This window comes from Panthera uncia, chromosome X, assembly GCF_023721935.1.
Source record: "Panthera uncia isolate 11264 chromosome X, Puncia_PCG_1.0, whole genome shotgun sequence".
NCBI classification, from domain to species: Eukaryota; Metazoa; Chordata; class Mammalia; order Carnivora; family Felidae; genus Panthera; species Panthera uncia.
The window spans coordinates 107,652,547-107,678,105 of NC_064817.1; the positions used below are offsets into that span (position 1 = coordinate 107,652,547).

Here is a 25,559-nt window from a genome sequence, read left to right on the forward strand (position 1 = left end):
CAACCCAGACTCATCTGGGAAAGAACCCAGGCAGCTCCTCTCCTCCTGTGTTTGGAAAGCATACGTTCCCCAGTGAGCAAAAAAGAACTGGAATCCTGCTCCCTTTTTTTCCCACTTGGCTATATTTTTCCCTTAGACCTGACACCAGCAGGAAGAACATTCAGAAACCACAGCCACAATAGGTCTCGGATTTGTCACCTTTTTTTTTTTTTCTATTAAGCGGTAAATTTTTTTAAAACTGAGTTCACATGTCATACAAACACTCGGTGGACTCACCACGTCCAACACATTTGCATCAAAACTGCCACGACCACGGCACTGTACTGTGACTTTGAAGCTTCACAGCCCTGAGCTGGTTCTTCCTGTCCATCCCGGAACTACCTGTCAGATTCAGCCAATCGAGCACACGGTGGAGGCAGGGCTCTGGTTTTGAGTTCCTTCACCTCTCATTTCTGACTCTTCCCTCCCATCTGCTGCAGCCCGGCTGTGATGCAGGGGGAAGGGTGAGGTTTCATTCTGGACTCATGTCTTGCCAAATCTACTCACATTTTCCTTTCTTTCCCCAAATCTGCACTTTTCTTCCCTCCTACGTTACAGGCTTACCTCAGGCTCTGGTAATTTCTCAAAGCTTTGCCAGCTCTGGAATTCCTACCCCAGCAGTCTCCACCCCCTTCCCGCCCCCCCCTTCCATGCTAAAACCCTTCACACCCACCCCCCCACCCCTTCCCCACCTCGTCTTTGCTTGGAGAACCAGGGTGGCCTTGTTCTCTGTGCCCTCTCTTTTTAGGGACTCCCTGGCTTCCTGGGGTGGTCTGGGGGCTGATCGTCTTGGCCTGAGCTCACCACAGTGGGGACAGTGAGCTTTTGAGGAAAGGAAGAAAAGACCACCACCACTGGTTTGGGCGGGGGGTGGGGGGGGGATATTTCCCTCCAAACTGGAAATTCGGACAAACCTCAGAGGGGAAGGCTGTGTGGTGGCCGCAGTGGCCATCTGTTGGGAGTAGTAGGTACATCTTGGATACTTAGGGCAGATAGTAAGAGGTGCTATTTGTCCAGTGCCTACCCAATGGCAGGTGCAGTGCAAGAGGCTTTGCATGGATTATTTCACAGGATCCTCACCACAATTTTATGAGGTAGCTTCTGTTCTTATCCTCATTTTACAGATGAGGCAACAGGCACGGGGAGGTTGCCTAACCTGTCCATGGTTAGCACAGCTAGGAAGTGGCAGGGCCTGGACTCAAGCCCACGTATCTGTGTCTAATAATCCTTCCACTGTGTCTCCCAGTTTACCAGCTGGCAATCTCCAGTCCACTCTTAACTCCTAACCCGTGGCTTCCGTTTTTTCATTGATCCAGTCCCCACACAGGCTACTGAGCCTTCTCAAGCTGCACTTTCTATAATGGTAAAGTCTTCCTACAACTATATCGCCCAACCCCAAGTGTCTGTAGCTGTCTCTTAAGCCTTTAATAGAACTGACTCAAAGTGTTGAATAAGAAACCATTGGAAATGCGTGTTTAATATATGACTTGCAGTGGAGATAAATATGATTCCTCTTAAGCAGCTTTCTTCTAGAAAGGCTGAGCCGAATCAATCAATGCTGAGTACTCAGGACTGAGTTCAACGTGCAAATGTCAAGGAAAAAGTGTCACCTCTATTGCATGCAAGGCATGTTTGTTGAATGAATGAGAGAGAGTACTACCAGCCTCTACAGTACTGAAGGAGGAAGAAATGAAAATATTTTGGGTGGCCACTGGGGGGTTGAAAAGGTCTAGACTGAAAATTATTGTTAAAGGGCAAGAAAATGTCCTCATTTTTTCCCTCTTGACTTTAAATAAAGTAGAGCAAACACGGGCTGGGCCTTCTCATTCGAAATACAGGTCTGTAATATAAAGGAAGCTTCAGAGGATACCAAAAGCATAAAATATCAAGAAGTGCCCTTTACAGACACTTTGGAATTTCTAACAGAGCTAAAACTTGGTGAAATCCAGATGGGAGAAAATGAGGAGAAAAGAGGAGTCGGGATTGTTTGTTAAAATGCAGATTGCTGGGCCCCATTCCCACAGTTTCTGATTCTATAAGTGTTATTAGTTGTATAACATATATCTCATATATATGCTTTGATGGTGATAAATATGAAAATTCTTATATAGATCTAGTGTTTAGTACTTCCTGATACTTAACACTCTTTTTGTTACTAAGGGCAGGCAGCTGCTTTACCCTACTAGGGTGGATTGAAAGCCAAGGCATCAAGGTGTCGCCTGGGAGCATCACACACAGGAAAGGGCATCACAGAGGAGGGAGGGCATCACACTCAGGGAGGTGCAGCAGGGGAGCCTGAAAGCATTTTGTACCACAGCTTCCCATGCCAGAGTCTGATACGACACACAACATACTTGGTTTTCCTTCTCTTTCCCTCCACCACACACAGGCACCTACATTTTCAAAGGAGATAGTTGGATGATCTGAGGGGGAAACTTCCAGATCGCACACAGGAAGTGCAATGCGAAAGAAACTCCTCTCCTGGGGAGAGACAGACAGACAGTCGGAGGGGCAGAGACATTTCCCAGGGAGCTGTGGTCAGATTTAGGGTAGATCCTGTCCCTTTCTTTACCTATTACACTCAGCCTCTAGTTTATCATATGGTAAACTGAGGCCTCTGCAGCAGAAGGAATGGGTTGTTGCTTTGGGGTTGGTTTAGATGTTTGAAGGCTGTGTAGATGGATGGCATCTGATCCATTTTTATATAGTGCACTTCATGAATCATCAAGTTCTATCTGGGACCACGTACAGTTCTAAAAACTCTTAGGTCTTTAAAACGTTGAGACGTGGGGCGCCTGGCAGGCTCAGTCAGTAGAGGATGTGACTATAGATCACAGGGTTGTGGGTTCAAGCCCCACGTTGGGTGTAGAAATTACTTTAAAATTTTAAAAATCTAAAGAAAAAAAGAATTTCCTCTTGCAAAACTTAATTGTTTGTCAATGGGCTGATACAGTTGTAGTCGAAAGCCTGCACTATAAACCCCATTGTTCCTTCAGGGCCAACTGGCAGATCTATTTAGAGAATGTGTACTTTCAGGAAAGAAAAAAAGGGCCCCAGAGTACAAGAGGACCTGTGTGTATACTCCCCAGGGCACGTGGGTCTAGAGGAATGCACACTTGGGCAGCCAAGAGCCTAAGCAAGTTTTGCCAATGGGTTCTCATCCCTGTGTGCGGCCAGGGTGAAGGACTCAGCAACACAGAGCAAAACTTCCCACAGTCAGATTCGCCCAAGAGCCAGCTCCTCCGGGCCCCGGAGGAGTGTTTTCAGATAAGACTCTTGGGGTGGATGGGCGGAGAAGAAAAAAAGCACAGGTTATTCCTGAGACCAGTGGGAAAATAGACGATAGATCTCTGCTCCTGTGAAAGACACATACCCTTGGCTTTGCTTTTCTTCAGATTCTAGATATTACTGAGACAATCACAGAAGGTGAGAGCTAGGAGTGACTGTCAAGGCCACGAACTTTAGTCCTTCATTTTGACTCACGTTCCCACAGCTGGAACCCCACCTAATGCTCTTTTCTCTGCACACACGTGAAAGACTGTCCAAATCGTCTTTTGGAAGAAAAAGAAGTGAGCATTGCTGATGGGGTGCTGGGAACCATTATGTAATCCAGCTGGAATTTGACCTATATCCTCCCAATGAAACAGAAAAGGGAGATGGGAGGGAAATAGATTGCGATACGGCCACATTGGCAAAGGCATGCTTAAAAGATGTTGAACAGCCATGATTTTTGCGAGGGGTCCAACAAGTTGGCCCCTCTCTGACTCAATTCTCATTACCTCCTCCGGGAACGCTTTTCTGCGGGCGCAAAACCAGGCAAACGCCTTGGTTCCTGTGTGCCGCTTTATTCCTCCCCACCACACAGAGGCAGGATTCAAGTTCAGAGGCAGGATAAACTGAGTCCAGAGTTCTGGAGCTTTCCAGAGAGGTTCGAGGAGCCAGAGCAAGTGAGGGCCGCTAAAAACAGTGCGTGGCAGCCTACACCAAGGGTAAGAAGAGTAGCAAAATCCCAATTGCTATTTGAATCTGGGGGTGGGTGTGGGAATGGGGGAAGTGACCAAGCAGCAGCGTAACCCGAGAGGCTTCCTGGAAGAAGCAGCTCTTACCACCCGGCTGCATAAACGGTTGCTATTTATCGGATGGTAAATTTTCACACGTGTTATCCTCAGAACTCCGCACGGTGTTCCGTAGTGGGTTTGTGTTGTTGGTGGTGATATTTATTATTATGCCTGGGGATGATTAATTCAACTGAAACATACCCAGGAGGAACTGTTCAGTCTCCTGGAACTAACCAGTTCTTTTTTTCTGGGAGGAGGAGGGTGTGTGTGCCAAATTCTGGTTCCTTCTGGATGTGTGTACAGTGGGATACTGCAGATGAGTCTGACTTCAGAAGGAAGGTGTGACAAATAAAACACTGATTTCAATTTTAGTTCTGTAGAAATATTTGGGAAGCCTGCTCGGCAGCGTTTGCATGATTAAAAATGACCCAGTGCGCGCACTTGACAGGAACATGGGCCACAGCAGGCCTGACATCTCCATATGTCATTTATATCTTAATCCACAGCCTGCTGGGGAAACTCTGGGTAAGATTGCACTTTGGGGACCACTGTCAGTTAGTCTCATGCTATTTTCTTCGCCTATGGCATTCACACATCCTCCACTATGAGCTGGCATTTGGCCCCAGGCCTGTGGCATTGCCATAGGGCTGACTGCAGGGGAAAGAAAATTCAAAATGTGAAATGACTTTGTTCAAATGTGAGTCAGGGATGTGCGCAGCCCGTTTATAGAAGGAGGAAATGACATTTGAAGAAAATCGGTGCCGGGAGAAATGCTGTCATTATATAAGCTTTCAAAATTTAGTAACTAACTGGCTAGGAGAGTAACAGATTGGCTAACTTGTTGAGTCCCCAAACATTCCCCTTTACCCATTATGGTGTGGTGGCCTGGGTCCCAGTCCTGCCACTTAAATGCTATTCGATACTGACCCTAAGTTTCCTCGTCTGTAAAATGAGCATAATAACAGTTGCTTAAAACTGTTTTGTTGATGGGGCGCCTGGGTGGCTCAATCAGTTAAGGGTCCAGCTTCAGCTCAGGTCATGATCTCGCGGCAAGTTCGAGCCCCATGTCGGGCTCTGTGCCGACAGCTCGGAGCCTGGAGCCTGCTTCGGATTCTGTGTCTCCCTCTCTCTCTGCCCCTCCTCCACTTACACTCTGTCTCTCAAAAATTAATAAACATTAAAAAAATAAAATACTACCTATTAAAAAAACCTGTTTTGTTGATATAAAGGATCAGGTTCCATTCTCAATATACACTGAGTTACATGCTTTTTTCACACTGTCTCACTTATGCTTGCCAATTACGCCATGAGGCCAGTAGAATTATCCCCTAAAATGCCGAATGCTATTAACAATGATAACGTAGCACAGGGTGCAGATTGGAATAGGTAATTCGATGCTTTCTTCATTTGAAGAAAATTGGTGCTGGGAGAAATGCTGTCATTATATAAGTTTTCTTTCGTTTGTGGCCAGAGGGCTAGAGATGTTTCACAAGGTGATAGGATAATAAAGACGAGGAGACCAAGAGAATAAGCATTTTGGAGCTTAGATGCTGGAAGAGGGGTTTGCAGTCAGAGACAAGAGATCAAGTTTTCATGCAAAGAATAATAATTGTTGCTTAACTGTCTAACAAAGAGGCTTGTTTGGGGGGAGACGAACACAGGAATCATTCATACACTTGAAATCTTGTAAACCAGAATACTGAAGCCTCACAGAATCACTACGCTTTGTGTCGCTGCTCCCCACCCTCCTTTCTTCTCTGCTTCCCCCCTGCTGTAAGGGAGGAGAAGGCCTGTTTCAGAAGGGGACAGGGTAGGGTCTGTTCCCTCTTGCAGTCACAGACCCTGTCCCCTGCCTGCAGGCACATGTCCTCCTAGGGAAGGCACAAGGCAGGAGTAGCTATAGCCCAAACATAGATTGTAGCCAGTAGGATGCTCGCACTCTCCTCATTTCTTGCAAATGGACACGGCCTTATTAGATCTTGCAAGAAGAAAATGGTTCTCTCTTTTTTTTCTTAATATTTATTTTGAGAGAGAGAGGAAAAGCGTGGGTGGGGGAGGGGCAAAGAGAGAGGGAGAGAGAGAATCCCAAGCAGGCTCAGCGCTGTCAATGTAGAGCCTGACGCGGGGCTTGATCTCACCCCCAGCGTGCTCTCTCTCTCTCAAAATAAACTTAAAAAAATAGGTACCGCATTAAAAAAAAAAAAAAGAAAAAGAGTCAGATGCTTAACCAACTGAACCGCCCAGGTGCCCTGAAGAGAACAGTTCTCTTAGGAGAAAGACAAAGGCCTTGAAGAACCTCAGGTCTGTTGGGGCTAACCCAGGTCACGTGGCTCAACACTGCACTCCACCCAGCCCCGAAGGACAGCTCGCACTTAGGGGACATAGTTCCTCCACCATAAGGTTGTTTGAACGCTAACTGAAACCAAAGCAGATTCAAGTTTCCCTTCAGCCTTGGGGATGTCACAGCACAGAATTTCAACATTTTTCACTTACACTATCTGTGCACGGTTCCAAATTCTTTCTCAGTACATTTCCCACTCCCCGTCATCTCTGCCAATTCTCTGGGTGTGGTAGAAAGGAAGCACTTTCAGTATGGTCTCCAAAATTCATGGAACTATGAATGATAGTAACATAATATTTTGAATTGTGTATTGTTTTAAAATAGGAAAAGTCAGTTATATTTTTCTCCGGTGGCATTTTGCACCATACCTTTCAAAACAAGCTAAGGAATACTTTGGAGTGAGCATGCTGAGCTGGGATTCTCAGAAGCACCAGAGAGAGAAAAACTCAAAACTGTGACTTATTTGAGAGCTCAAAGACACTTGATTTTGAGAGGGTGAGATTTAAAACTTAGCTTCCGGGGTGCCTGGGTGGCTCAGTTGGTTGAGCATCTGACTCCTGATTTCCACTCAGGTCATGATCTCACGGTTCACGGGGTCTGGGCTGAGAGTTTGAGCCTGCTTGGGAATCTCTCTCTCCGCTCTGCTCCTTCCCTGCATGTGCGCATGTGTTCTCTCTCTCCCAAAAATAAAGAAAATAAAATAAACATTTAAAAAGTAATAAAAAAGGGGTCACCTGGTTGGCTCAGTTGGTTAAGCATGCAACTCTTGGTTTCGGCTCAGGCGATGATCTCACAGCCTGAGGCTGGCAGCGCAGAGCCTGCTTGGGATTCTCTCTCCCTCCCTCTCTCTCTGCCCCTCCCTCACTTGCACTGTCTTTGTCTCTCTCAAAATAAATAAACTTCGAAAGCAGTAATTTAAAAAATGCCATCATAACACAATCCGGATGAGAATCCTGGCACGGGGCGGGGCGATGTTGTGTGTGGAAATTGACAAGATGATTAGTTGCCAGGAAGATCAAACCAGACAAGGTCTATAAAGTGGCAAGAGCTATACACAACTGAATGAACACGTTCTAGCCACTAAACATTCTCCTTCCTTTATATTCACGTCCATGTTATACTTCAGGTTTACATAGTTGTAACATTTGTGTCCATACCACATTGTCATCTCCTTTTTTCACTTAACACAGACCCAGTACTTACCCTTTTACTGCCCAAAGAACATTCCATCTGGTCAGTAGACTCTACTTCTTTTTTAGATACTTTGCCATTATTGAACATGAGGGTTGTTTTCAGTTTGTCACCATTATACACAGTGGGGCTTGGAAAATCTTCCATAGCTTACCACCCTCCCACCCTCACACCCCTTTTGGGGTGGTTTCCTTGGAATATGTTCTCAAAAATGGAAGGAAACACAGAAAGAGCTCTCAAACCAGATTGCTTTCCAGAGAAATACCACCAGTTGACTGTGTTTGTGTGTCCCCAGTGATGAGAGGCTATATCATTGGGAAAATAAGTGTTTAAGTGTTCTGTCGAGGCATAGAAGAGGAACTTGGGACTCTTGCCTGAAACTTCCTTTCCCACCCCTTGCCAGTGTTAGACCTTTCCTGGCCCTTTTCTGACTTCCTCCTCCTACTCAGTGTCTTGGAGCAGAAGTGACCATGAAAATACAGAACAGGACGAACAGTTTCTGTGTTAAAATCTAACAAAGCCTCACATGGGGTGTGACTGTCCCAAGCACTTCACCAAATAAAATGCTGGGGCTTCACTTGTGAATTTCCCATCATGAACAAAAAGGCGATTTGGGCTTTGAAGAAAAGCCTGCCATTTCACAAAGAAAAATCTAACTGTAGATCTATGTGTCTGCGTGCTTGAATTTGAACATTTGGCCCACTGGGCTTGGGGTGCCTGTTCTGATTTCTGTCGCCAACAAACTGTCACTGATTGAAGAAAGATAAGGGACATTTTTGACTCAAGACCCTTTGCCTCCATGCATCATGCATCATCTCATTTAATCCTCACAACAACCCTTGAAGTGGACACTGTTATCATCCCCATTTTGTGGGTGAGGAAGTTGGGGCTTAGAAATATTTTTATCTTAAAAAAAAAAAGAAATATTTTTATCTTGCCCAGAGGCACACAGCGATATGAATTCGTGTGTGTTTGATTTCAATGATCTTTGTGCTTGATCTTGTCCTGCCTCTCATACTCTCATTTATGATATGGTAACTTATCTGCCACACTGACTCCAGTGTTGTTTCCAGGATCAAATGAGACCACAATCCCAAAGTGCTTTGTGAAGAAGAGTAGACAAAACATTGTATAAACGTGTAGACACTTTATCAACATCAGGCATTATCATCGTTTGGATTTAATTTAGCTCCAGTCACTCTCTAGGACTCTAACAGGCCACACATGACCCAGCCCGGCCCTAGGCTCTCTGGAGAGACTCAATAGTGTGTATCCTAAGAACAATTTCACTATATTTACAAATGCAGTGCTCTCGCCCCCAATCAATGGCGCTGGAAGGAGAAAGTTGAGGCTTACCTGTGTTGATGTCCTCGGATCTGATAGTCTTCTGCATGTTTCAAATGGAGTCGGATGAACTAGATTGGGTGTGGTACTCAGAGATTCGTCTTGTGAGCAAGCCCCTGCGCCACTGTCGCAGGTCTTACCGTTGTCTTACCGTAGCGGGTGAGGGATGGAGGTGAAGGTAATAACCGAAGCAGCAGCCGCCTCGTCCTTCTTTCCCTATGGGAGAGACTGGAGTTAGACACAGTTCACCTCCATACCGGAATCAGAGACTGTTGGGAGACGGTTAGCTTTGAAAGAGGCCTTGAATATCCTCTCCCATTCCTGATTTCCTGAGGCTAGCTTTATTGCTTTATGTTAAAAAACGCATGCGCTGGGGCACCTGGGTGGCTCAGTCCAGTCGGTTAAGTGTCCGACTTCGGCTCAGGTCATGATCTTGCGGTTTGTGAGTTCGAGCCCCGTGTCGGGCTCTGTGCTGACAGCTCGGAGCCTGGAGCATGCTTCGGATTCTGTGTCTCCCTGTCTCTCTGACCCTCCCCTGCTCACACTCTGTCTCTCTCCCACTCAAAAATAAACATTAATTTTTTTTTAAATGCATGCACTGCCCTGTGTGGAGAGAAGGAAAACTGTGTACATAGTGTGTTGTATCAGGCTCCGCTGTGGGAAATTGTGGAACAAAATGTCTTCAGGCATACCTGTGTGTGACACACCTGCCTGTGATACATCTCCCTGAGTGTGACGTGCTTCTCTGTCCCTTCCACACATGGTCTGTAATTCCTTTTTTTAAACTTCCTTATGTAATCTCTACACCCAACTTGTGGCTTCAACTCACAACCCTGAGATCAACAGCCACATGCTCCACCGACTGAGGCAGCCAGGCACTCCGGGTCCCTAATTCTTGTAAAATCCTAGGAAGTAGATACTATTATTACGGCCTTATTACAGATGAGGAATTCCTTCCAGGTCCAGAGAGGTTCACCAATCTGCCTCAGGGCGTACAGTTGCTAAATGAAACCATTGGGCATATTTACCTCCCCAAAGAAGGAGCGTGGAAGAGATTGGGATTGAGACTTAAGTGACCGGAGTTCTAGTTCCTAGTCTGCCACTTCACCTACCTGTATGACCTTGGCCAGAGCTGTTTCACCCTGTACAAATTAAAGGGTCCTACTCAGTTACCGCTTTGGTTCTTTTCTGGCTTTCCTCCTGAAATCGGTCCCATTATTTTCAATTACTAGCTGTTCAGGAAAATACAAACAGAAATCGAAACGAAAGGCGTGGGGATGCTCCCCAATCAAACATTAGACGATTGAGCTAGTCATACAAGGGACAACGGACCCTTTTTCTATTGGGCAAAACTAAGTGTTGCTGCCACCTAGTGAGGAAAGGGAGCATGGCCTCTGGGCAAGGTCTGGTCCCTCTGTGGAGGCCTAGGGAAAAAGTACCAGAAATCATGTTAGTGATCAGATAATATATGGGATTTCACAGATACGTTAAATCTTGCGATGTTTCTGCAGGCCAATCTCTCCCTTTGCCTAAAATGAGGTTAGGAGAACAGCTTCTCTGGGCAGTATTATTAAGTACACGTGAGCCATCTCGGGCCTCCTTCAAATGGTGCCTGTGCGTGTCCTTTTCCACGCTCTCCCCTCCCCGACTGGAATCCTAGAACCCTGGAAGGTCTCAGCAGGAAGGAACCAGCCTCAGAGAATTTCTAGGGCACCCATTTCATAGTACAGAGGACCAGTGTTTTGACCAAGGTCACACAGGTAGTTAACGTAGGCAGCGGTGACAGTAGACGGGTCCCAGAATTCCGAAAGCTGGTCTGATAAAGTCCACCCAGAATGGATGAGGTTACATTATTTGCAAAATCACCTTCCGAAGAGAATAGCTCCCAGGCCGGGAGCAAGGTTTGGAGATGTAATGAACGATATTTACAAATTTAAAGGAAGCCTGAGTAATTCCGGTGGGGAAGAGAGGGTGGTCTGACCGGAAACCGGGAGGAGCGGACGCTTACCCGCTTCCCGGAGCTTTAAGCGCTACAGGGTGCTCCGTGCTGAATGAAGTGCTCATCGGGACCCCCTGAGGCTCCCAGCGAGGGAATCTCAATTTCCGGAGAGACATTCCCACCCTTGGGGGCGTGCCGGGGCTCCCAGGGCACCAGGTGTAATCTTACCTTTTCCTCTGCCGGCCAGGGTTATCAGAATGAGAATGAAAGCAAAGGTTATTGCGGGGTAACCTGCATCTGCTAGAATGTGTTTTCAACAATCAGAAGTTTTTAGTACGATTATAATAAATCACCTGCAGCAAGCTCACAGCTCCTAGTTGAGGGGATCCATTTACTCTTGTAATAATTGTTCTTGGCACAGTCAATAATAATAATGATAATGATAATGATAAAATGGCTGACGTCACCAGGGGCTTTGCATTATCTCATTCACGTCTGACAAAAGGTCAATGAGGTATTCATTGTGATCCCCATTCACAACTAAGTAAGCTGAGGCTCAGGGAGCAGTTTACCCAGAGTCCCACAGCTCCCCCTGACTTTCCCAGCCCTTGATCACTACCCGGTCCCGCCTCCTCCCTTGGCCTCCCGGATGCGCCAGTACCGGAAGCAGGAGGTGCGCGGGTGCACGCTGGCCAGTGGACGTGCCCATTTCCAGCTAGAGGAAGAGTCGCTCCTCGCCAGCCCCCCACCGACCCCGCCCGAAACGAGTGTAGGAGCCTCTCCTCGGGGAACTGATCGAACAGTTTGGTAGGCTAGTTGCCTGTAGGGGGAGAGATTACCCCGGGAAAACATTTTCCCTGGTTCACAACAAAAAACGTTTGCTGGGCGCGGGCGGAGGGGGAGACAGACTGTAGGAGGACAGGTGACTAATTAAGGAGAAGAATTTTTGATTATCTGTTGTTTCAGCTTATCAGAGCAATTGCTTCCCTCTGTTAACATGGATAATTAAGAACTGACTGTGTAGGTAAGTGATTCAAACCTTCCTCGCTCACATGAAATTCTCTTCAGTAATACACAAGCATGCACAGAATTATTCACTGGAAGGGATGGACATCCTTCCAGTGTTTGCTGTCAAATATAATCTCGTCCAACTTCCATTAAATTATCGATTAGGTGGAGAGCTCCCTTAAACAAGAGCATCTATCTGTCATCGATCTCTCATCTGTTAGGTACATAGTTCTGTAAGTTGAACAAAATATTCACAATAGTAATGTTACTCTTGCCCCACCTCTCCCCACCCTTTTGACTTCTTTAGGTTCTTTAGGCTAAGAATACAGGCTAAGGCTTATATAACATTTTATGCTGTCTCCCTGTAGTTCTTGATAAGGCAGAGAATAAGAAACAAGGCCGTTTGGAAAATGTGGACAGGAAATAGTTAAACACAAGCACAGAATGCTGTTACAATGAGGAAGTGAGTCGGGGACTAAAGGAAACTTTGTGTTCAGAGGGTCATCAAAAAAAGAAAAAGGCCTATTTTTTTTTTTTTTTTTTTTTAAGGAGCCTTGCTTCATGCCTCGGCCCCATGTACCAAGCGTGGACGACCAGCAGAATTTTCCGCTGTTTCCTGAAGTAAGCCCAAGGTATACTGACCACAGGTTGCCCTCCTGGGGTTGAGATTAGGTCCATATTTCATGAAATCCACCCCCCAGCTGTCTAGCCTAGTTTTAGCATGTTTTAGATACTCAATAAATATTGAGTCAAAATGTAATCAGGTTCCAGGCTTCAAGAATCAAGTTGCTTTTTTCTTGTTAAACAGCAAAAGAAATGAGAAACTATAGAGACTTGATTTCAGAGTGTGAAGGGAGGCTGTAAAGATAGTAAATGTTCTCATCTCATTTGATATGAATCATAACTGTAATAACGCAGCCAGCCCGGCATGGGCAGTTCTGGTTACAAGCCACCTTCCAATCCAGCTGACGGAAACAACTGTTTAATTAAAAAGAGAAAACGCGCGCGTGTGCGTGTGTGCGTGTGTGTGTGTGTGTGTGTTTAATCCAGAGAAGCTAGAATTGGGAAGAATTTTTAGTACTGAAAAGAACTTTTAGAATTAGGACAGTTCTTACTACCAGCAGTCTGTGCTCCCGTACAAGGTGTGGTGTTTGAGAACTTTCAGAGACACCCCTTTGTCTCCCTGGCTCCCCAAGGCCTTCCTCCTACAGCACGTGACAGCTACTTAAAACCCCCAGCGGGGAGGTAAGATCTGGTCTCTGGATGGCCTCTGTTAAAAATTGCGCATTTGGGAAGAAGAGGGTAGAAACCACCTGAAATCTTGGCAGGTAGCAATTATTATGTGTCAGGCATAATGCTGGTAAATACGCATATGAAAAGATGCTTGACCCCATTAGTCATGAGGGAAATGCAAATTAAAGCCACCGTGAGATACCACCGCATACCGAATCGGGATGGTTCAAATAGAAACAAAGCAAAAACAAAACTGATACTATCAAAATGCTGGCAAGGACGCAGGCTATTTGCACCTCTCCTACATTGCTGGTGAGAGGAGAAATCTTCAAGGACAGCAGGATGAAAATGTGTACTAATTTGGTCTCTTGTCTAGAATGGACTTTTTCTTGTCCAGGGTGAAAGAAAGTATTGTTATAAGCAGGGTCCTGACCGGGGCAATAGCTAAAAACAGTAGTGACCACGTGTCATGTAGTGACTAAATCATTCCAGAATGAAATGAACTCTGGAGAAACACTTAAGTTCCTGGTCTCAGCCTGAAGCCTGGTCCAAAGGTGGGGAGTTTATTTGACATTCTTTCTATTAGAATTACATACTTTAGAAACCTTTTTTTTTTTTAAAGATTTTATTTTTAAGTAATCTCTACACAGAACAAGGGGCTCAAACCCACAACCCCTGAGATTAAGAGTCGCATGCTGTACCAACTGAGCCCGCCAGGTGCCCCTCGGGAGAATACATGTCTCCTTTCAATTTTAAGAAATTGATCACTTTTGTAGATTGTTTTTAGTAGGGAGGAGTTTGTGAAATTGGCGGGGCAGGGGTGGGGGAGGAAGAGGGAGAGAGAGACAGAGGGAGAGACCTTGTGACCATTTGGTGTAATTCTCCTTTTGCAGAGCCTCTGGGAGCCAGGTCGAATTCAATGGTCCCTCTAATGACTGCATCATGCAGCCTTTTAGTCCTCAGGTTTATGTACAGATTTACCGAGTTCCAAATTAGTCACGACAATCTGAGCTTCCTGGGATTGGTGACCCTTGGAAACCATCTCCTGATAAGGGGATGCACGTGGTCCCAGGATTTACTGTACCTTTCTCAATCAATACTAATTACTTCCCCATATTAATGGCTTCTGCTTTCAGCAAGAATAGGGCACCTCCCCAGTTCTGCCATTTCCCTGACAACTATGAATTACAGTCAAGGTTACGCTCTTATCTCCACCTGACTCAAATCACCCTCCTGGCTCGTGAGCTCTGGGCAGCTTTCTAGACAGAGGTTGCCATGGTTCTGTTTGCCTGACTACCTGACAATTTGGTTAATGTAGGTAAATAAACTTCTGCTGTCTTTTACCTCTAGAGGGGACCTGTCTGGAGTTAATTGAAATAGAGAACACCAAATAATCTGAATAAATATACATTGTGTTACACAGGGCAACTAAATCAAGCTGAAGGGTAATCCAAAGCGATGACTACTGTACATAAGCAAGAGTCTGTGTTGTTATTACATGCCTGAATTGCTCATGTGAAGGTCATTTTTTTGGACTAGAAAAATGACCGATGATTGTACAATCAATGGGATTGCCAGCTGGTTGATTTCATTCCGGTTAGTTTGGCCGAATACCATCGACCAGAAAACAATCCATCTGACTGGGATCATTTCTAATTGCTCTGACAGAATTGATTGATTGAGGACTTTTTCGCCCATGGAAACAGACTTGTTTTTGTATGGTTTTGATATTTAGGAACTTGGAGCCCTTTCCCTCTATAAATGATTCGAAGGTTCCATTCTGTTTCTTAGATGAGACACACATCTGCCCAAAGGCTGCAAGTTGATAATATGTCACCTATTACTTATATAATTAAATCAGTAAACACTCTGGAGATGACCTTCCTCTTTGTTCCAAGTCCTGCATCATCTTGAGGGTGACTTTCATATCTATATCTCTCTCCATCTAGAACACTCTGACTCCCAGCATCTCCCAGCACTTACAGGGGCCTATTCAGATGAAGTGCCCTAAAGTTGACCCGAAGCTTCATGAGCTGCTTCACCTTTATGGTAAAAAGGTGAGCACCTTTTTAGGAGCACCTATCTTAGTTTGGAGTTGTTAAATCATTAACATGTCTATTTTATTAATATCTTCCTCCCCTAGTAGACTGTGTTCTGTGAGATCAGGGACCATGTCTAACTTTGCCAATCATGAAATCTTTAGTGTTTAGTGTGGTGCCCGAGATGGAATAGGTGCTCGATAAATATTTCTTTGCCCAGCACAGTGCCTGACAGGGTTCAGTGTTGGGCTGAATGGAACAGATAGAAGCCCTACCCTTCCCTCACTTTCTGTAGGCAGAATGCCAACCTCCAAATAGTCAATGTAAGCAAAGCTGTCTGGGATAACTTATGAAAGGAAGGAATGGAGAAGGAAGCAAATGGTTTGCTTAGGGTGGGCCTAGACTGGCTTAGACTGGGAAGCTGGGGGTGTTAGTGTGAGTGGTGCTGGAACTGCCATACTTTAGTGCCTCCCATTCCCCCTCTAAGCCTCGTGGGGGATGGGCAGGAGGCTGTGCGTAACAGCAAACTGAAGGGAAAAGGTGCAGGAAATCAGAAAGCAGTCAGCGAACATCATTAGAATGAGCCAGTAATAATCATAATAACAGTCATTTACCACGTTTTAGGCCCCGAGCTCCATACTTTCCCATACATTATCTCATATCTTGCTTATAATGAGTCTGTGAGAGAGATATTATCTCCATTTCATGCTGTGGAAACTAGGACTCACGTTGGTACAGAACTTGGCAGTGTTCCCATGGAAGTCCAAGGCACTCCAACCCTGCTCTTTCTGAGTTCTGAGCCAGAATTCCCTTTCAACCTGTGTACTATTAGCTGGAAGAAGAGTCTAGAAACAGGCAGAGCCTCCTGTGAGTGGGGGTCAAAGCAGCTTCCAGGGTGCACCTTGGTCAGTTGCTAGAGAGCCAGACAGAAGAAGGGATTTATTGGCCACTGGGCAGGGGACCTGTGGGAGCAGGATTTGGCTTGAGCCATGACTAGGTTGGAAGTAGGGTGGGACCAGGAAGGATGAGACCAATGACAATGAAAGGTGAACATCCAGCACCTAGGAGAGCTCCAGGTTCGCTTCTCCTGGGTGGGGCAAAGCTGGACCTGGCAATGCTATTGGCCTTCTCTTTTGCCCACGGAGCTCCCCCAGGTCAAGCCATCTATTCATCGATGTGACTGGGTGGCACGCACTGCCTGGGGCAGCTCACAACACTTGTGAGCTGCGTGTTAAGCAGAGGAGATGTATGCCAGACTTCTAGGTTGTAGCCCAGCTACGTCCCAGAACCCAGACCCTGCCCTGAATTCTTGAGCAGTGGAAACAGCAGTGACAGCTGTGAAAACAAGCAGACTTGCTCATCTTGGCATTGAGTTATAGAGCACATCACCATTATAGAGGGAATCAGTAACATCTGTCTTTCCTGGCCCTTATTTAACTTATTCTACTTAGGAAGCCTCTCCCTGTTCCCACTCTGTAACTACTGTAAATGATGCAAAAGAGCAGCAAGAGACAGAGACAGAAAGAGTGAGGGAGAATTAATTTACCACTGGGTGAAATGAAAATGTACTGAAGTGTAATGGAATTTCATTAACTTCGGAAATGATGATGAATGCTGTCCAAATAATTCTTACTAATGCATAATTCACAGCTGAAAATAGAGCCAAACTCTCCTAAAAAGCACATCCATTTATGCCCCCAAATTAATTTGGTGTGTTATTCAGGATGGTTGACAGGATAAAAGATCTACTATGAAATGTAATCATCTATTAAGATTGGGAATCTATGAGTCTTTCTAGTTTAGTAGATGAGGGTAGCTGATAACAAGTGGCATCTTGAGAGGCAGACACCCACAGTCCTCATTCTCATAATTTGAATCTCCCCAAAGACATAATTTCAGACATAACCACGGAGAAGTTAGGATGAGCTTTGAGATCTCCATAGCAACCACGACCCAGTTCATATATATATCCCAAAAGGAAATTAAAATCCCTTTCAACAGATTCAAATGGGGTCAGGAAAAGACCCATACCTTTTCTGACTGGCAATGTTTTTACATTATACGTTTATATAATATATAAATTATATAGATCATATATTATATACATTTACATATAATTAGGTGGAAAGGTTTAAAAATTACTTTCCCATTTTGTGCAATACTGTCTTTCCTATTCCACAAACTCTCAGCGACATTTATCACTTAATGTCTCAAGATATAATAATCCCTTCATTAAAACCCACTTAGGCTTTTTGTATACTCAGGGGAGTGGTAATGGGGGAGAGACCTTTTCACCTTTAGATCTGACACAAACCCCCACTGTGGTTGGCAGAGAGACTCTATTATTAAGTAGGAGGGTAGCTATTGGCTCAGCTTGTACCAATGGGAATACGTAATCAGAGGCCAGTCAACACCCTACAGTGGAGGCATCCTGGCTCTTACCCCTGATTGGTCCCTTCAGCCAATTAGAGAGAACCTTGGTCATACATGTGAATAGTAATGTTAGGGATGACTTCAGGAATCCTCTGAATTCCTTCCCCAGGGTGGATTGTACTGTGTGGAGGTGGAGGTGTCATGGGGGGAGCATTGCCTTCCAAGGCGACCTCTATTTGTCTAAATGGCCAGACCTTATGATTTGAGGTGCTGGGGTGGTAAACAAGCACACTGGCTGCTGATACAGGGGATATGATGCAGGGGGAGGCAGCCCTTGGGAAGAATCCACCAATGGGAAGCCTTGGTTGCAGGACCATCAACACCCAACAATGGAGGCATCATGGCTCCTCCCCACCATGGATCCCTCCGCCACTCAGAGAGTACCCTGTTGCTGACATATGAATAGTGATATCAGGGATGACAAATGCTACCCGTGCAGGTCTTTCACCAAAGATGAGGTCTAGTTGGTGGAAATGGGACTACTACCTTCCAAGACCACCCCTATTCCTCCTAATGGCTTGACCCTATGATTTGGAAAGCATCTGGTGGTGAGGAGCACATTGGTTGCTGATAGTGTTGGTGACAAAGTAGAAGGGCAGCCAATAGGCCAGCTTCCACCAATGGTAGACCTTAGTTTTCTGGGTCATCAGCACGTCACAAAGGAGGCATCATGGCTCCACACCCCCTCCCCTGTGGCGCCAAGAGCCCCTCAGGGAGCACCTTGTGCTCACCTGTGAATAGTGATGTCAGGGATGACTTCTGCCACCCTGCATTGCCTCCCCTAGAGCAGGATTCAGTGTGTGAGTTCTCTGTGATAGGGGGAACCCTACCTTCCAGGGCCATCCTGACCCTTTAACAGTCCTGCCCTGTACTATGGGTGCTGATGTGACAAGCCAGCACATTGGCTGCTTCTATTGAGGATGTGATTGAGAAGGAGGCAGCCATTGGCCAGCTTCCACCAATGGGAGCCCTTCATTTCCTAGGTCATCAACACATCACAAAGGAGGTATCATGGCTCCTCCCCACCCCTCCCCTTGGGTCCCTGAACCACTCAGGGAGCACTTTGTGCTGACGTGTGCATAGTGCTATCAGGGATGACTTCTGCCACACTGCATTGCTTCCCTAAGAGCAGGATTTAGTGTTTGCGTTTGAAATGTTATACAGGGAACACTATTTTGAGGGCCATCCAGATTACTCTTAAGAGTCCTCCCCTGTACTATGGGTGCTGAGGTGGGAATCAAGCACATTGGCTGCTTCTGCTGAGGATGTGATTGAGAAGGAGGCAGCCATTGGCCAACTTCCACCAATGGGAGTCCTTCATTTCCTAGGTCATCAACACATCACAAAAGAGGCATCATGGCTCCCCCTGCCCCATGAGCCACTCAGGGAGCACCTTGTGCTGACGTGTGAATAGTGATGTCAGGGATTTCTGCCACCCTGTATTGCTTCCCCTAGAGTAGGATTTAGTGTGTGAGTTCGAAATGTTATACAGGGAACAATATTTCGAGGGCCATCCAGATTCCTCTTAACTGTCCTGCCCTATACTATGGGTGCTGTGGTGAGAATCAAGCACACTGGGTGCTTCTACTGAGGATGTGATTGAGAAGGAGGCAGCCATTGGCCAACTTCCACCAATGGGAGTCCTTAGTTTCCTAAGTCATCAACACGTCACAAAGGAAGTATCATGGCTCCACCGCCCCCCTCCCCTGTGTGTCCCAGAGCCCCTCAATGAGCACCTTGTGCTGATGTTTGAATAGTGATGTCAGGGATTTCTGCCACCCTGCATTGCCTCCCCTAGAGCAAGATTCAGTGTGTGAGTTCTCTGTGATAGGGTGAACGCTACCTTCTAGGGCCATCCTGAACTCTTAACAGTCCTGCACTGTACTATGGGTGCTGATGTGACAAGCCAGCACATTGGCTGCTTCTACTGAGGATCTGATTAAGAAGGAGGCAGCCATTGGCCAGCTTCCACCAGTGGCAGTCCTTAGTTTTCTTGGTCATCAACACAGCACAAAGGAGGCCCTTGGCTCCTCCCCCATCTTGGGTCCCAGAGGCCCTCAGGGAGCACCTTGTGCTGACGTGTAAATAGTGATGTCAGGAATGACTTCTGCCACCCTGCATTACCTTCCCCAGAGCAGGATTCAGTGTGTGAGTTCGAAATACTATAGGGGGAACACTACTTTCGAGGGCAATCCCTATTCCTCTTAACAGTCCTCCCCTATACTATGGGTGCTGAGGTGGGAATCAAGCACGTTGGCTGCTTCTACTCAGGATGTGATTGAGAAGGAGGCAGCCATTGGCCAGCTTCCACCAATGGGAGTCCTTAGTTTCCTAGGTCATCAACACGTCACAAAGGAGGCATCATAGTTCCACCCCCGCCCCCCCCGCCCCCCCCCCCCCCATGGCTCCGTGAGCCACTCAGGGAGCACCTTGTGCTGATGTGTGAATAGTGATGTCAGGGATGACTTCTGCCACCCTGCATTGCCTCCCCTAGAGCAGGATTCAGTGTGTGAGCTCTCTGTGGTAGGGGGAACCCTACCTTCTAGGGCCATCCCGATCCTCTTAACAGTCCTGCCCTGTACTATGGGTGCTGATGTGACAAGCCAGCACATTGGCTGCTTCTATTGAGGATGTGATTGAGAAGGAGGCAGCCATTGGCCAGCTTCCACCAATGGGAGTCCCTAGTTTTCTAGGTCATCAAGACGTCACAAAGGAGGCATCATGGCTCCTCCCCACCCTTCCCCTTGGGTCCCTGAACCACTCAGGAAGCACTTTGTGCTGATGTGTGCATAGTGCTATCAGGGATGACTTCTGCCACCCTACGTTGCATCCCCCAGAGCAGGATTTAGTATTGGAGTTCGAAATGTTTTACAAAGAACACTATTTCGAGGGCCATCCAGACTCCTCTTAATCGTCCTCCCCTATACTGTGGGTGCCGAGGTGGGAATCAAGCACATTGGCTCTTGTACCGAGGATGTGTTAAGAAGGAGGCAGCCATTGGCCAGCTTCCACCAATGGGAGTCCTTAGTTTGTTAGGTCATCAATGCCTCACAGTGAAAGCATCATGGCTCCTTCCTCCCATGGGTTCCTGATCCACTCTGAGAATACCTTGTGCTGACACATGAATGTAATGTCGGGGAACGTATCTCTCCCTCTGAAAACCTTCCCTGGTGGCACAGGTGCAAATAAAAAGGGCCATTATTAACTAGGAGCTTCCTGAAGTCTTTCTTGCCCTGGTACCTCCGTGTAGTTTCCTTTTTCCTATTCTGTGGTGTCACAGACTTCTTACATCACAGTAACGAGGTAACCCTTGTTAAAGACACTTATCTCTGTTTGTTCCCATACCTAGGGATTTAGATGTAGTCACATTGAGATGCATCACTTACCTTATTATTCAACACATTTTCTAAGGCATATCTCAGCTTTTCACACTTTAGGGCCTGTGTAAACTGCTGAGCCTTTGCAATGGAGCCCAGTCCTGCTCCTTTGGGGGCATTCAGGACCCCATGTGGCTTGCTAAGTCCCCTCCAGCCCCATTCAATCCCCAAGGCTCCTCCCCACCATGTGTGCTCTAGGCACAAAGGTATCAGTGCTCACCCTGGCCCGAAATATTGTTAGTTCATCCCCCCTCATACAAGTGCTACTTTCCCTTCCAAGCCCAGGCCCACCGTCTCGTTTGAAACTGTCTCTCCCCTAGTTTAAATGCTCCCTTTTGCTGCTAGTTTGTCCTGAGACCCAGTGTCAGAACTGGATCTTTACCTGGCTTCTGGACTAGCTTAACTGCTCAGTACCCTTATCCGTTGGCCCTCTATGTATTTCTTTAAGATTCTTTTAGATTACTATATTGAATGAGTCCTTGTAAGCTATCTCCAGTTCATTTTGGAACAAATAGGCTAAATGAATAAAGAGATAGTAAAGAAATAGTCTTCTTCAGAGAGTTTCACCTCTAAGCCCTAGCTCGGTGATCACTCTTACTTGTTCTGTGTGTCTCATCCACCCCACCTCCCATTACCTTGTTCTTCTGACCGGACTGCTTGCGTGGTGGGTGAATGGACGTTGGTAATTCTCTGGATCGGAGCCTCGCCACGAAGGTGGGTTTCCGATGTCTTCATCTAGGCTCTTCTCTGGTGTCTGAGCTGTCCCAGGCGGTAAGCCTGTATGTATACCCAGGCCCCACCCAGACTGCCCTATTGTGTGCTCATCAACCCACTATGACCCGGCCTGAACTATGACATAGGTAGACCAGGACTAGGTGATACATGAATATATTTCAATGATCAAATATTTTTCAAGGTAGAAGAAACATATTTATGTATAAGCACAAAGACCTACATAACAACGTTATCACAAAATTGTTCAGAATTCTAGATTCACAATCCCACCTCTCCTTTTGTTCATAAAAAGCATGACCAGGCCCCCCGGGGTCCTGCTTTACGAGCTCCTCCTCCGAGACCCTCATCAGAGGCCCATTGCTTATTTCGGTCTTTCGTCAGACCCAGCAGCCACGCCTGCTTTAACATCCCCCTGGTTTAAGAGCTGTAACAGCAGCAGGTAAACATGTGGAAACTTCAGCGAGGCTAGTTCTAACTAAATTTCAGAGCTCTTCATGCTTTGTATTAAAAAAAAAATGCTCACCACCTTTTAGCTTGTTACCTACCTCTCGTAAGGTTGCTGCAACGCTATGAACCCGGCCTCCTTCCTTTGCCTGAGAAAGGAAACCCCATAACTGTTGGCTTCTGTTAAACAAGCAAACAAAAAACAACAGCAAGCACCTATCCATACGCTGCACAGACCTTGTAGAGACTCCCTTGAGGAACGCTGATTCAACTACGTTTGTTAATTGTTCATCCGTGAGAAACAAAAACCCAAACTGACAAGCTGGATATGCTCTCACAGGCTTAAATTTACTCTTAAAATAGAAACTTATCACAGAAATTAAATCAGCTCAGATGGCCTCATTGGTCATCTGTGCCTAGATTTACCAAATGCCAAAAGATAAAGGTGTCAAAACGTGCCGTACCAGCTAACAGCACCATCTTGGTTAAACTGTCAAGTGGGTCATTGACACGACCCAAAGCCTGGAGGGCCCTTTGAACACCTCCAAATAGGCTTTATACAAATGTCTCCTCAATGGGCTATAAATATGCCCGGTTATTGTTTGTTTTCAGGGTGGGTTAAAGCGTTTCCTCTCAGAGAGTGCAGCCCTGTATTAGTGGGCTAGGGCTGCTGTGATGGAGTACCATAGACTGGGTAGCTTGGATGACAGAAATGGGTTGGTCTCATGGCTGTAGAGGCAAGACGTCCAAAATCAAGATGAAGGCAGGGTTGGTTTCTTCTTCTTCTTTACTTACTTATTGATTGATTGATTGATTGATTGATTGATTTAAGGAAGCTCTACGCCCAACATGGGGCTCGAACCCACCACCCTGAGATCAAGGGTGTCGGGCTCTACTCACTGAGGCAGCCCGGTACCCCAGGTTGCTTTCTTCTGAAGCTGTAAGGGAAGGGTCTGTTCCAGGCCTCTCTCCTTGACTTGTAGATGGCTGCCTTTCCCTGTGTTTCTTCGCATTAGTTTCCCTGTCTGTGTCTGAATTTCTCCTTTTTGTAAGGACACTATAGTCATATTGGATTAGGGCCTACCCTGATGACCTCATCTTAACTGAACCAATTGTATCTGCAAAGGTCCTGTCTCCAAAGAAAATCACATTCTGAGGTCCTGGGGGTGAGGACTTCAACATATGAATTTTGGGGGCACACGATTCAACACATAACAGGCCCTAAATGTGGCAAAAATACAATCTTGATTTCATTTTTTTTCCCAGTCTGGGGCATTCCAACTTATCTCTCTAGCGACAGAGAAACTCATTTACCAGCACTGTTATTAAGGAGCTCTGTAAACGTCTCTCTTTTACCCAGAACACTGTCCTTATCATCCAGAGTCCTCATGAAAAGTAAAGAGAATAAATGGAACTCCGATTGTAGAACTAACAAAGCTCTCAGAAACCTTAAAACTTTCTATAGCTTAAAGTATTACCGCTAGCTTTCATGTCTATAAGGTCAACCCCTCTCAGTCTGGCGAGTTATCTCATGAATTAGTAAGGATTAATGAGGGGGCGCCCTGGTGGCTCAGTCGGTTAAGCATCTGACTGTTGGTTTCAGCTCAGGTCACGATCTCAAGGTTCGTGAGTTTGAGCCCCGTGTCAGGCTCTCCGCTGACTGTGGAGCCTGCTTGGGATCCTGTCTCTCCCTCTCTCTCTCTGCTCCTTCCCCGCCTGCTCGCTATCTCAAAAATAAATAAATAAACTTTAAAAAGTGATTAGTGAAATAATAAGCCCTAAGTGTTTGGGAAATTCACCCCTTGCCACCCCCCCCCCAGCCTTAGATTCTACCCTTATTATAAGCAGGTATGATTAGCTCATGCGAGACATTCATACCATCCCTCCGGCTTTATCGCCAACAGGTGCAAGCCACATTTCCAAATATCTACCCAAACAGCCTCTGCATGCTCTGCAAGCTGGGTATTTTGTCTTCTGGAAAAGGCTGGAGAAAAGCTGCTCTTGAGCCTTCACAGAAGGGACCTTATCGGCTACCGTTAACAGCTGTCATAGCAGTAGAGCTCCGAGGTATTGATCCCTGAGTTCATGATTTCCACCTTAAAAGATGTATGTCACTTCATCCTGATTCGCAGACATCCATTCCACCTGGAGATCGTAAGCCTGGGATTCTTAGGAATCCTCCAGAAGCTGCTGACTTCAGAGGTGGGCAGCTTCTGCCCAAGACGACAGAACAAGATTAATTTTCTGATTCTTCAGCACTCATTTTGTTCCTTCATTCTTCTACGCGTCTTGCTTATTATTCTATTTTGATGCCCTCTAGAACACTAATGTGACATCCCTCGTCTCCATCCGATTATTTTTGCCTCCTCAGGTCTCCTTCTACCTCTTAAGAAAAACACCAAACCCTCTTATGTGTTTTTTTCTGTAACCACTGCCCTGAATTGAACTGACTGCTGGCTCTGTTACCCCCTACCTATCCCTGCTGACAAAAATTGAATAGCTGTTCTTTTCAACACCTCAGGAGGTAGATTCCCTTTTACAGGTCCCTTCTGGTACTTGTTTCCTTCCCAGTGTTAACCCCGACCGGCAGTCTTATAAAAATTGGACCTTGGCCTCACATCAACAAAATGCTGCTGCTGAAGCCCTTATCAGCAAGTCCTAGTCGATCAAGAGTGGGCCCTGATATTGAGGATCTTCTGGTTGCAATGGTCTGTCCTCTTCAACCTGCTTTGCACGGACTGTTTAACTCCACTAAAGGGATTTGTCTATCTCGAGAGACACAAATTGGCTTATTCCTATAGTGGTAAATAATAGTTTTATTGCTAATATAATCTGTGCTTCACTAGAGTACTACTTCTTATGCAGTTATCAGCCTTATACCTTGAGAAAGACACCCAGAAGCCTCCCAAACGAGGCAAAGATAGGTTATTCAAGAGAACTCGCAAGAGGGATAATTGATTCCCTTGTTCCGCCTACACGTGGAGCTGCAGTTCCATAATGGGGGTAACGCAGCCAGACAGGTGGCCCCAAACTTGTCTCTGCCACTAGTAGAAGTCATAAATGACACACTTCTGCTCTGGAAGCCCAACAAAGTCGTCTAGATTCATTAGCTAGTGTTGTCACAGACAGTTGCCTAGCCCTTGATTTCCTCCTAGCCAGCCAAGGGAGAGTTTGTGCTACAGCAAATATTACTTGTTACACTTATGTCAATAATAATACAGAACAAGCAGAAGAGTTTGCGACTAAGCTAAAGGAAAAAGCCACCTGCTTGTCTAGAACAGACTTGATTGGATCCTGGGACATGATTTTGTTCGCTGGGTTTCATAGTCTAGGCCCCTGACTTTAAGACCTGCTACTGATACTTGTTTCTGGTAATGG

At 46.1% G+C, this 25,559-nt stretch overlaps 1 protein-coding gene across 1 annotated transcript in view; it reads right to left on the reverse strand.

Annotated features, from left to right (window-relative positions):
• The window catches only part of MAP7D3 (MAP7 domain containing 3), a 57,100-nt gene extending 35,343 nt beyond the window's left edge, over positions 1–21,757 (reverse strand). The window contains exons 1-2 of the mRNA XM_049644341.1: positions 21,638–21,757; positions 8,986–9,189 (exon numbers count right to left, since the gene is read on the reverse strand). Coding sequence (XP_049500298.1) covers positions 8,986–9,022 — 37 coding nt within the window. The 5' untranslated portion in view covers positions 9,023–9,189; positions 21,638–21,757. The remainder of the gene's footprint in view (positions 1–8,985; positions 9,190–21,637) is intronic.
• Positions 21,758–25,559: the final 3,802 nt, after the last annotated feature.